General features: G+C 39.1%; 1 protein-coding gene across 1 annotated transcript in view; it reads left to right on the top strand.

Annotated features, from left to right (window-relative positions):
• Positions 1-13,279, top strand: part of LOC148337336 (CUB and sushi domain-containing protein 1-like) — a 377,282-nt gene that overhangs the window by 303,110 nt on the left and 60,893 nt on the right. Inside the window, exons 33-34 of the mRNA XM_088296642.1 lie at positions 2,941-3,128; positions 5,587-5,781. Coding sequence (XP_088152768.1) covers positions 2,941-3,128; positions 5,587-5,781 — 383 coding nt within the window. The remainder of the gene's footprint in view (positions 1-2,940; positions 3,129-5,586; positions 5,782-13,279) is intronic.

The raw sequence follows: 13,279 nt of genomic DNA, 5'->3' as shown, positions 1-13,279 counted from the left end.
TGAAATAGTGAGAGGACATGAGGAGAAAGGGGGCGACACACTGTTCAATAAATAAGTAAAATGCTACATTAGTTGTTTGTTTTCTTTTTTAGTGTAGCTGACCTCCAAAATGGGAACGGTATGGGAGTGGCAGCTGAATGGGAGCAAGGCAGGGATGCGTTTGCTATGGTCCGGGACTAGACGGGATCTTTTTCTGTGGCAGTCGGTTGGCACGAGAGTAAAATCCACTGTCAGCCCAAGCCTCTGGAAACCAGATTTATCCGTGTTGGGGAGATGCAGCGGATACACAGACTTATATATTAAGTCTGTGAGGGGATGGCACTGCAGAGATGGCTGTATTTATGGCACTTGTGCCCTATGCTCATTAAACTCATCTCATTGTTATATTCTCTGTATCTGCTCCGGGTATTCTCTGGGTACTTCGGTTTCCTCGCAAAATTCCCATAACATGCATGTTAAGTTAACTGGTGCGACGTCATGGCTGAATGGACGCCATACCATACAAGTATAAAGCTAAGTGTACACTTTCCTTCACGACTAGTCACCCTGTAAAGATAAGTAGAAAATCTTATTCGACTTTGGATGTCCCACTCGATCTACTCAAATTCTGGCATTTATGCTCGCCAAACAAAGCGAGTCCTCTCTCTGCACAATCCAAAATCATGCAATAAGAGGGAATATTATTTATAACAATTCCATTCATTGTTAAATAAAATAAATAAATGTTCTTACTGATTAAGGTACTTTGACTTTTCTGCTCTCTCTAGAGTACACACTCTATGTTATAGAAATCATCTTTCTGCTAATTAAATTAGCATAATGAGTACACTGGCCTTTGTTGCTTGAGTGCTAAGATTATAATTGATCTCTATTGAATGTTGTCATTTCGTGACATTTATACTTGTGTGAGTGTGGCCGCACAGAAAAATGTATTTGCAAGGATCTCTTTAATGCTTTGTCAGTACTGAGGAGCTTATGTGGTGGTAAGCTCTTGCTAAATCAGATATAAATATAGGCCTTAGCATTCACAGGGTTTATGTTAACCTTGCAAATGATTCCATTGGCTGATTACAGGAGGGATTATGCCACGGTAGATGGTGCTGTCAGCGAAGTGCACGGGCCTGTAGAAGAAAAAAGTAAATATTTTACCGAGACTTCTGTGACGTGCACTTAATTATGTATCTGGTTAGGTTTGAAAATGTAGCGCAGTTTAGCTTCGGAATCATCTTTTTGAAGACAGGTGCCTGTGCATTCATCGTAAAAACGGGCACATCTTCATTTTCGTGCCGTGTTTAGGAATTTGGCCGACTGCATTGCACCTCGCTGGGCGTTCCGGCGGATGGCACAGGCGCGCACCTGATGCACCACTGGCGCACCTCAGGGCTCGACACTGCGACCAATATGCTCGTAAATGCTGCCAACTTTTCAGTGTGTGCTGGTAAAAATTTAATCTGGGTACACTGGCACGAGCGCATGTTTTAATACTCCTATCGGAAAAATAGAGCAAAAGTGCTCCAACGACTCTGTGACTGTCTACCGGCAGAAGCCTGGAGCACGCATCAGGTTAAATCAATCCTGTATAATTTAAATAAACAAATATATATATCATAATCTTAATTTTAAGTCATCCTGCTAAATAATATACTGATAAGCTACAACTAAAAGATCTGTTTGGCAGTAGTAATCATAAGAGATGTGGCATTAAAAAAAAAAATTTTAAAAAAAGATCAAGCGCTGACAAAGGAATTGAATTTAACATTCCTCTGGTCCTCCTTTGCACTCACAGGTGTCGCACACAAACGCACAACGCACAATTTCCATCTTAACTAGACAGGTGGGGAATCAAATCAAGGATAAAAGTGGACTCCAACAGAAAACATAGAAGTATATTTGTGTGTTTAACTGGCAGGTGGGCGCTAAGACTAACATAATTGCTGTCAGGGTGAACATTGTGATATGCGCGGGTGTGTGCGTGTATGAGCGCATTATTTTTTACACCGTGAGACATACCCATACTCATATATGTGTGAATTGCAGGCTGGAGAGTATCACAGAAACATCACCAAAAAATTCCCGCAAAGCATTAACAACTTGGGATAAAAGTTTATGTCTAAATCTGCTCAAGTTGACGCTGTTATGCTTGATTTGATCCAGTCATATGTTTGAAATGAGAAAACCAGCCAAAACCACTTCTCTGATTTTTGCTGGAATTATATTATCGTGTTGTTAATTGGGTTGCTAAGTGCTGGAACATTTTCATAAACTTTCCATGGAAAGGTTATCAGTGTAATTTTTCAAATCAACATGATTGAATTAGGACGGCGTGACATTTTATAAAATGTAACTCATTGGCTGTTTCTTGGATGCGATGTGGGGATATGTGAGTTACTTTTCTATCTGCATCATGAAATTATTGATGTTTGGATGGGGAATTTGTAATCCCCTTAGGGGGGGAGATAAAGTTACAAAGAATTTAATGAATATATTAAGATGTCAATAATGCCGACGCATTATCCAAAGATCTCTGAATGAGAAACTTAAGGTGGCTCGTTGGTGGTTAAAAAAAACAACAACAACAAAAAAAAGTGCCTCGGAGTGTATTGCCGCATATTTAAGGTGATGAAGGATAGGCTGGGAGCACTTTCAGCTTGTAAACGAAGAGGCCCTTCTATCGAGGAGCAGGTGTGCTCTTTTAACAAGCGTACCACTTGTGGAAAATGGACACGGTGTCATCACACCAAACACCACCCACACACACACGGCATAGCAAAACAAACCCAAATTTTATAATCTTAAGAAATATTCGCGTTAATTTGTGTATATTCAAGTTAATTCCCATGAGGAGTTTCCGACTAATCAAATAGCTGCAAAAACGTAGTCGTGAATGTCAGTTTTTCCTCCCGTTTTGATGCAATCGATCTCTGTTTTGGCTTCTATCAGTTTTAACATGGAGCCCAGTTATGACTTCCTGCACATTTATGAGGGTGAAGACTCTAATGGGCCTCTCCTGGCGAGTCTCCAAGGCAACCAAGCCCCAGAGCGCATCGAGAGCAGTGGTAACAGTCTCTTCCTGGCATTCCGATCGGACGCCTCACTGGGCATGTCTGGCTTCGCCATTGAGTTCAGAGGTAAAACTTTTTTTTTTTCACAATGCTCTCTTGGTTTTAGAATGCTCTGATCATTTCTTAGACAAAGACTGAAATGTACAGATTAATTATTGCATGTAAAAGTGCAGGTGAGGGCAACCTAGTGGGGCAGTCAGAATTCTAGAAAATCTGTTTCCGGGATGCTATTAAACTTTTTTCCCCTTCAACGATCATTTCTTTCATGTGAAATTATGAAAACAGAATCAATCTGTTGGACGAGCTGAAATGGAGTTTTCCAGCATGTGAGAATTGTCATGTAAATGCAAAAAAGATGTGAACCAAGTATTCAGTGTCTTCAGTAGAGCTGACCTTTTAGTAATCATTACCTTTTTTTTTTTTTTTTTTTTTTTGACATTATTTTTCTTTATCTTTAACACTTTTGGTTATGGATTATTATATTATGAAATTCTGCAGCTTCAGCTCTGTGATAAATAATCATGAGTCACTTTATTAACTAAATATGTTGAATTTAATTAGAATTTTGAAATATTGCAGGTCTGTACTGACTTCCCTCTGAAATCCATTTGACTCAAACTCGATTTTAACTGCAGCCAGTGCTAAAATACATGCAAACTCTGATATTGACCGTACATGTCCGAGCATGTGTGCAGTTCTCATGCTGTCACTGATATCAGCTTGTCTTATTGTCACCGCATGAAGGAGCATGGCAAGCTCCAGATTTCCACTTGAAGTAGATTTGGCAATTGTTCACCGTAACTTGCTAGATTGTCCATATAGAGTGGATATAAAAAGTCTACACACCCCTGTTCAAATACCATTCATTTTTTTCATGAAAAAAAAATGAGGCTCAGATAAATTATTTAAAATATAATTAATGTGACCTATAACAACTCAACAACAAAAAAATCCAGAGGAAAAGTAAGAATAAACAACTGAAATGATGCGGTTGCACAAGTGTACACACCCTCATATATCAGGGATGTGAGACTTTCAATCAAGTTAAATTGGAGCCAATATACACCTGCTCCAAGTTCAAACTTACCTTTTGGAATTTTGGTTTTATCGGACAATAAGATATTTTGCCGTATTAATTAGTAAAGCTTTATTAGTGGCCTAAGATTATTTTATTTATTTATTTATTATTAATTCTGTCTGAGACTTTTTTTTTCATGTTTTAACATATGTTGCTTCCCACTGTGTTTATTTATGCACGTTTCACTCGGGTCCATATAAGCAAACCAGAGAATTTATTTATTTTTTCTCTTTTTTTGGGGGGGTTGCTCAGTCTACGTTTGGATTACAACACTCGCAGAAGCAAATTCAGCAGACATGGCTTTGATACTTATTATTTTTTAATTCCGACTGTCTTAAAGACTTTTCTATCAATCGTGATATTTCCAAACTTTGATCCATAAACCAGATCACCTTTATACGATGCTCAAGGGTATCAATTAGGATTATTTGTCGCTGAACTGTGGGACAAATCAAAGCTGCATCCCTTCACTTGTAAACAAACGTGTGCATTTGATTTCTGTGTTACCATTATGATGTTATTTATTTATTTATTTTTTTTTATTGTTTTTACTTGGCATAAATTTGAAAATGTCGACACAGAGGTGCTGCATTTGCAGACCGGCTAATATTTAAAGCTGCCAACTCGATTCATTTCAGCCTCACATCATGAGGCTTTTTTTTTTCGACAGAAAGGGCATGATGTTCCGTGTCAGCCCGTGAGTTGTTTACCTCCACAGATTGTGACTCATCTTGCTTTTACAGAAGCCGCTTGACTGGTGGTGATTTAACAGCTATTGTCAAAGTGAAGCCGATTATTACTTCATCATACGACTGCGAACTAGATCTCGTCAGTCAAGTTATATAAAAATCCTTCTTCGTTTTTTCTTTTTTTTTTGTGTATATCTCACTCCATTTATCTGTAATTAAAAACGATTATCTCCCCCGTCTGTTGTCTGCCTTGCCAGGCCACCTCACACCTCTGTACTTTTGTCATTAATTCACTACCTTTCATCTGCCATCACTCTAATTAAAATGCAACCTTCATCATCTCCCTGTTTCAATTGCTTCTACCAATCCTTCCTCGTCTCCCTCCCTCCCCCGTTCGCGTCCCCAATCACAAGAAAGCAAACAGCGTGGGCCAAAACTGTCATTTAGAGCTCAGACAGTTTTTGACATTGTTTGAGCTCCCGTTTGTACTCCATCAATCTTGCTTCTTATCTTACCCTCATTAGCCCCTTCTTTTTCCGTGGAAACAGAAATGTACGAGAGGGAATATGTCCTAAAGGGTCTCTTTTTGTCTGTCGTATCCAATCAAATCAACAAATAGAGTCAGCTTAATAGTGCCGATCAAGAGAAGAGTAAAACATTTCCCATGAAGAAATTGCTTTCATTTTCTTTTAATAAAGACATGTCCAGTTCTGGCAAAAAAATATGCATTTGAAAACTTTTTTTTGTATTCTTTCAGAAAAGCCAAGGGAGGCCTGTTTTGATCCTGGTAACATCATGAATGCTAGTCGGACCGGCTATGACTATAAACTGGGATCTCAGGTGTCCTATAACTGTCACCATGGCTACACAACAGTGGGCGGCGAAACAATAACCTGTGTGATGGGACATGATGGGAAGCCGGTGTGGAACAAGGCTCTGCCATCATGTAAAGGTAGGACAGATTTGTGGTTGAACAAATTGTCACACATATAGGACCCCAAATAAAGTGGTCCACCTATTTGACTATATGGACAAAAGTACTGAATGAATCAAGGAATTTGTGAGTCACCATATTATCTATTCATCAACTATATTGGACAATTCTGTGCATCCAACTCGATGTGAACAAATAGAGGAGAATCTTTTTTTTGCTGCTCTCAGTGCACAAAGCAAGCTCCATAAAGGCATGCTTGGAGGAATTTACGAGAACTTAAAGAGTCCTGACCTTAAAAGCATCTTTTGAGAAAAGCCAGACCTCCTTTTGAGGATTGCAGCGTACACACAAACACACATCGACTTACACACACCGCCACTAACCTCGTTGGTGAATTTAATAATCATCGGTGCACATACATTGTGTGCAGCTGCCACAACAATTACTTGGGAGGGCCGACTTAAAAATAACAGCCTGCTAATGCGTTGATTTCCATGTACAGTATTATTTGTTAGGCTTTTCTTTGAGGTTTCCCTCACGGCACGTTGTATAGTAGCCAATGAACAATCATTGTCGCGGCTGGCTTGACTTGGCTGGCTCCTCAGCAAACGGCTACACTTGTGAAGAAAAGGGGCACTGACAAGATATTCTATACGTGAAAGCTGTCCGTGATGAGGAAACGATTGAGCACCAGAACAGAAATGTGCTAAATTAGGGCGGCGATAAAGTTTTTAAAGGGGCCATTTGAGGAACTGAAATGGTTGTTGAGGATCACACCGACATGATGACTCACCTTTGCTAAGTTTATTCTTATGGCTCAGTAACATGCAATCGAGATTTAAACAAGATTCACGGGAATTCTTTTTTTTTTTTTTTTTTTTTAATGTGCTGACGTCATGATCACACTAACCAATACATATTCTGCTGTTACATTTTTTATTCCTTAATTAGTGGTCCAAGTGGTGGGTGCTTTTATGTATGTGTCTGTGCGTGCGTGTGTGTGTGTGTGTGTGTGTGTGTGCATTCCCTTGTGTGAACATCTGAGACCGATTCTGTCAGGGATTGGAATGCCAAACTGTCAAAAGTGTCGATTTGATTAATGGCTGACAGAGCCCAGCAAGTGACACCTGCCAAATGGCCACTTGCAGTGTATTTGTCATATAAAGTGTGTGTGTTTTCGTTTGAGTGTGTATATAAGGGAAACTCAGAATTATAAAAGACAGTAATCTGATTTGTGGCCACACATCAGTGGAGGTGGGTAGTATCCAGCCACAGTAATCTGTTGCTTGGACTCAAATAACCTTTTGGATAAATTGTGCTTGTCAGTTTAGTTTTAATGCAACATACTTTTATTGATTTTAATATTGGTCAGAAAAATTACATTTTTATTCTAGTTGAGACTGATTTATAATATGCTTTCTATCTGCAGGTATTCATTGCTGTGGGATCTATTTTTATTTCATCAGAGATACTGTCATATGACTAAGATATATATATATATATATATATTATTTTTTTTATTTTATTTTTTTATTTTTTATTTTGACTCCATTTGACCCATCAAAAAGAGTCAGACAGTCTTGACTGTGCACAGATCCACAAAGAATCAAAATGTTCAGTTATTTATTTGCGTTGTGAAACGAGGCAGAAATCAGTTTTTACTTTCCAGATAGGCTGGAATTCACCCTTTATCCAAGTCATGAAAAGCGGTAAAGAAAATAGATGCAAAGATTATGAAAAAGAATGTAATGTACTGTCAACTGTCTCTGCCTAAAATATCGTCATTTCAGTCTACAATAATGCCGCTTGGAACTTGAGCAATATACAAAAGACTATCTCAGTCTGCATTTGCAAACTGTCATGCTCTGTGGAATAAACCCGCCGAATGTGAATGCGTATTGTAGTTTGTCTGACTCAGTCGGACTCCGTGGAGCTGTCCGTTCCTCACTCAATTTACAGTGTTTGCACCTAAAATAAATATGTAAGTTGGCTGAAGCGACGTTTGTAACACGTAACCACTACTCCTGATAAATGTTGGAGGATTCTCCTGTCAAAGTTCAATATTATCATATCATATATAATTAATAATTTCTGCCTGGTGAGCCTAACGTGCTGTTTCACGTGTTCACAAAATTAGCAAATCTTAGGTCATTAAATATGGATGAAATTGACAGTTATTTTTCTCAAATTAAATAAATAAATAAAAGAACATCAAGAAAATTCCTTTAATATGTCGGTGTTGAGCAATACTTTAATTTGCATATTTGACGTTCACGTGATGTTTAAAAAATGTTCAAATCAGAAGTTGGTACTTATCTCAGTGCATAGTTTTTTCACTCAACACACACTCGAGTAATTACTTGGTAATAGCACTTTTATTTGAATACCACTAGTGCTACTGCCACCTTTGGAGATCAAGACAGGGTAACTATCAAAAAACAATTTTAAAATGAAATTAGTAAAATATTTTTTAATTCTATCTCTCCCACTGTTTTTTTTTTTTAATCAAGCAAAAAAGACTGGCTTGGAGGAAGGGCTTTGAGGTAGTGTATTTTTTCACACCACCAACAAATAACTAAAGTGGTTTTATCCCATGTTCACAGCCATTGACCTTTTATCAAGATAAAAGCATCGTACTTGGCTGTTTCATGCACAAAGACACTGTCATTTGGAATTCAAGAGCACACACTAAAAAAAAATGTTTTACAAGGACAGCGATGTAGCAGTGTGCACTGTTGTTGTTTTTTTTTATTCAGCAGCAGTGAAGGTAAAACAACTATTCATGTTGACAACTCACACGGCTTCCGTCCGCAGTTCTGCATTTAGCTCGATAAATGTTCATTCAGTGAGATTATTTGATTGAAATATTGAGTGAGCAGAAGCTGAATATTGATATTGTGATTAGATCACGGACGATCACATCATGGGTTTTTGATTTATCTCCTTCAGGTCTCATTTAACTGAACATGCTCCTTTGTTGCGCGAGCTTCGTCAAAAAAGATTAAACTCACACCTGTCATTTAACTCATTCAATACCATTGACGGCTAAATACGTCAAAGATCCATTTTTTTTTTTTTACTGGGCTGGTCGTGAATGAGTTAATTAGATAAACCTGTACATTGACGTTAGTGACGTTCCGAGTTTGAATGGCACTTTGTGGGAGACCCCCTTTGGTGCACCCACGACCAACACCCACACACACACGCTGAGGGAAAGAACACTGAAATAGATCTTAGATTTTCTTTTTAGCCAACAAATTAGGATTACAGGAACTCACAGTTAAAATAAAAAATTTCGCTTTACAAAAAAGGCAAAAAAAAAAATTAAGGACAGATGATGGCATTAATTTTTGCTTTGTTTCCCAGCGTTCCTACAAATTAAAGGTTTGACTGTTAAATTATTTGCAAAATGTTGTCTTCCTTTCCTCCTTGATGCAAACTCGCCTCTGAATTGGTCCATTTCTACTCCCTTATTTTGTGGTTGGTGCCTATGATGCCGAGGCCACTTCAATGAGTTTGAAATGAAACGTTGTCCGCAAGTGGATTTTCCGTAATTGAGCTTTGATTAGGCCTCTCTTGTACATAAGGCGACACAGCAAGGGGGCACAAATTCCACACATAAACGATAATGATTGACATGTCATACACTACACAGTAGAAAAGCATTCTATGTAGTATTTTTCGGCCACACATAATGCAAAAAACGGAAATCAATTGCGGACAATCAGCATAATTCTTAAAGATCAATTTAGTGGTTAAACTATTATACTGTACACATCCCTGCGAGCTAAAATTCTGTACATATAAAAGAAAATTGAGTATTATTTTCTATTGCATCCTATTGTGCAGATGTAACTTTCACTTGATGTTTCGTGTTTGCCTCTTTCTATTTCCACAAGAAGATGTTTTATTAAGGTGCCACTTCCTTCCTTTGCTGAAACAGTTAAGTCAACACAATTCGACTTACTAATTCCTTCCATTTCCCTCGCCTCTATTCTTCTTCACATTGACTTTTCTCACCACATAGTTTGGGCATTTCGTTTTCCCTTTCTGTCTTTGTGTCTCGAGCCAGGTCCTGGGGGCTCTTAGACCAAGCTCATTAGACAGGTTGAGACCCCCTTAAATAATACAGCTCCACTTACACTCCCTCCGTCTCCTCTCGTATCACCTTTCGTCCCCTTGCACAGCCCCTTTTTCCTTTCCCTCTGCATGTAATGACTTCTCGCAAACCCTCTCTCCTGCACCTACCGCCTCATCTGTCTGTCTCATTTACTCTGTGTTGCACTCTGCTTGTTTTATCTCCCTATCTCTCTCGCTCTCTCTCTCACTCACTCGCCTCTCACACTCTCTTTCTCTCTCTCTCTCTCTCTCACTCACTCGCCTCTCACACTCTCTCTCTCTCTCTCTCTCTCTCACTCACTCGCCTCTCACACTCTCTCTCTCTCACTCTCTCACTCACTCGCCTCTCACACTCTCTCTCTTTCTCTCTCTCTCTCCCCCTCTCTCTCTCTCGCTCTCGTTCGTCCCTCACTTGGTCTTTCTCCCCCCTCACACACACCTCCCATCTCAAAATGCTCTTTTATTGGTTCCCATGGTAACTAAGAGCTGTTGAAAGGAAGAGGAAATTCTTAGTGACTGTTGATGGTCTCCTCTCGCCCTCGATCCTTATTTGTGTTTATATGCATTTTGTGTGTGTGTGTGTGTACATGCGCACAAGGGGATGTGACTGCTATATAGATGCAGCACACTCGCATACATGCATCGATGTGTGTGCACAGTAATATTAACTGAATGCTCAGTATCTAAGAATAGCCCAAAAGCATCGTCTGTCCAAAAAGTTCAGCGGTGAAAGTGTGGTTTAATTTGCGTTTACGCACACGTGTATGTTGCTGTCTCGTATATTCGTGCAGTGGTGCCTTTACATACGAGTTACCTGATTATCCATCAAAATTCATTTGCTTGTAAGCGCATACTTAAGCTTGGTGGCATCAAACTCAGTTGACCTCACCGATACCTTAAGCAGCAGTTTGGCAAATAGGGAACTATGCAGCAAACAACGAAGGTCAAAAACAACATTGCTTTGGTAGGATTCCGAGGTTTGCCCCTGACACCAATAATTCGTGGCATGGCTCCGGTGTAGATTGGCCGAGTCCCAACGTTGGGGCTATGGGTTCGATCCTCTACCGCGTTGAGCTCCTTGGTGTGTGAAAAGTGTGTATAAAAACTTAGTGGGTTCAACCTTGTTGTGACTTTTTAAATTTAATGAACTTGTAAAATGTTCTCAAAAACCCTTGTAAAATTTACTTAGAATTTCTGACGGAAAAAACTTTCCTAGGATTTTTCAAGTAAACATCACTCGCCATTTTTTACAGTTTGGTATAGGTATAAATGTCATTAACCTTACACTTTTTTTTAAATTGAACTGTTGTGCGAGAGTTAATCTGAAAAAGTGAGATGTGTATGATTAGGTTTTCATAACGGAATCCGTATATCTCAGGTATCTTGGTGTTTTATTTTGTCCACATATAAAGCGTGTAGTATAAACAAATTATTATACAGTAATTGTTTCTTCCATTAATCTTGCATAATGAAACTGGCTGTGCTTTATATCTCGCCTTGCATTGTAACAATAATAAGTGTCTGTTTCTTAAAGTGTGGGTGTGCAAAACTCAAGAGAATGAGGTTATTTTCTTTCCTGAGATGACTCTAATCCCTGGAAAATTAAAGCCACAATAACAATTTTATTAGCTAGTTTTCAAAAAAACTCCAGGAGGTGATACAACATAACCTTAATAATTGGGGACTTTTTCTTTTGGTGTTCTCTGCTGCAGAGAATGGTTTGTGTGCGTTGGTGCGCCTGTGTGTGCGTGCGTGCCACGCACTGCATGCGTGCTCACGTGTGTGTGTGTGTGTGTGTGTTGGCGATTGAACGACCATGAGAAGTAAGTCTTCCAAAGTGTGTGTTTTTCAGCGTGCTGTGAGCATGAGTGATCAAAGCCCATTTGTGTGGAGGCTTTTTAGCACCTGAGCCTGAAGCAACACCACTGGGAGATTGTGGGTAGATCAAGAACGCACCTTCAGACCTGAGGGTTAGAATGCAGCATCACAGCAAGAATCAATCCAGAAAATATCAGTCGGTGTGGTGGATGAAGAGAAGCAGAAAGAAAGTGGATGATTACTCTGATGTTTTATGACGCAAAAGAGATAGGAGGCAGCAAAGTGGGGGACCGGAGGCCAACGGATGCATCTGCTCTGTTGGAAATGGCAACAAAACCAATTTGAGCTGTTTTTTTTTTTTTATCTATTTACCAAGTGATCCTCATCTAGCGTGCCTATTCTTATGCAAAGTTTGTGGTCGCTCAGCATCTGTGCTCAGCTCACCGATGTTGTTTTTTTGAAATGTTATTGATGGAGCTCAGCGCATGCACACTCACTGCTTGGATCGTGGCCACCACACATGTGAAGTTCTTCTGCTTGGTAATGCATGCAGGTTAAAAGATCGCTTCGGGGTCACACAGTTGGATGTCCCTGAAAGATGACCCTGAAAAGTGCCCAAGGGTTATTTGGTAGACTTTGTAACCCTTTTATCCAACACAAACTATCCACACAAATGTCAACCCTCGCTCACACATGTAAACATAAGCCTGATATATTTTTTTATTAATTGCGCTTCAGGCTGTGTGCATGCGTGCGCCCGATCAGGTGTGTACATAGTACAAGAAATGCGTTTTGGTTTCACTGTGTGGTTCACAGAATAATTGGAACCCGCACGCAGGACTCTTTACATCTGTATCCTGCTTGTTAATGTTGAGTAATTCAAATTCAGGATGTAAATGCGCACGTTATTAAAAAGTGTGTTAAGATTTTAGATGCTTTTGATCATATCTAACTCTAACATTTTGCAATTACACACTGATTATGTTGGCTGCATTTAAATATATACTCTTAGATGGCAGCATTTTCTTTTTAAGGTTACGTAAGGCTTTGAGGACCGTTTTGGCCTAATGCTGCTATTTAGATTTTTAAAATTTTTTTTTTACATGAAAATAAAAGATTAGAGAAGCATCACGTATGCCAATGCTGAGTGTAATGAGCACATTGCTCCGAGCCACAGAAAAGAAGAGAAACTCAAGACACACGATTGAAAACGGAATGCTTTATTGCAACATGATGTCACTAAAAGCTGCAAAAGCTGTTCAAAATGCTTTTATGCTTTTGCCAGAAATGTTTGTGGCAGCGTTACTTAAGTGAAGGTTCCGGTCACTGAGAAGAAGTGTTTTGAGAGGATTGATTATGCCGTGAGCTGTCATTTTGATTGTTGTTTTGATTTTCTTCTGCAAGCTTTCCTACTGTATGGACCATTGCAAGAAAACTAAAAATGTCTAAAATGCCAATAAAGTTGTGTTTAGTAAATGCGATTTTTCATCCCAAATTCAATGTGGATCACATTTAAACACGGCTGATGGTTGAGACACATTATTTTGTAAGTAAGTTTACAATGCCGTCTTTCGTGATG

The sequence above is a fragment of the Idiotropiscis lumnitzeri genome, chromosome 5 (assembly GCF_059441095.1).
Source record: "Idiotropiscis lumnitzeri isolate Australia: NSW breed Sydney's pygmy pipehorse chromosome 5, RoL_Ilum_1.0, whole genome shotgun sequence".
Taxonomy (NCBI): domain Eukaryota; kingdom Metazoa; phylum Chordata; class Actinopteri; order Syngnathiformes; family Syngnathidae; genus Idiotropiscis; species Idiotropiscis lumnitzeri.
The sequence above is the reverse complement of the archived record's forward strand: the minus strand, read 5'-3'. Positions and strand labels throughout refer to the sequence as shown.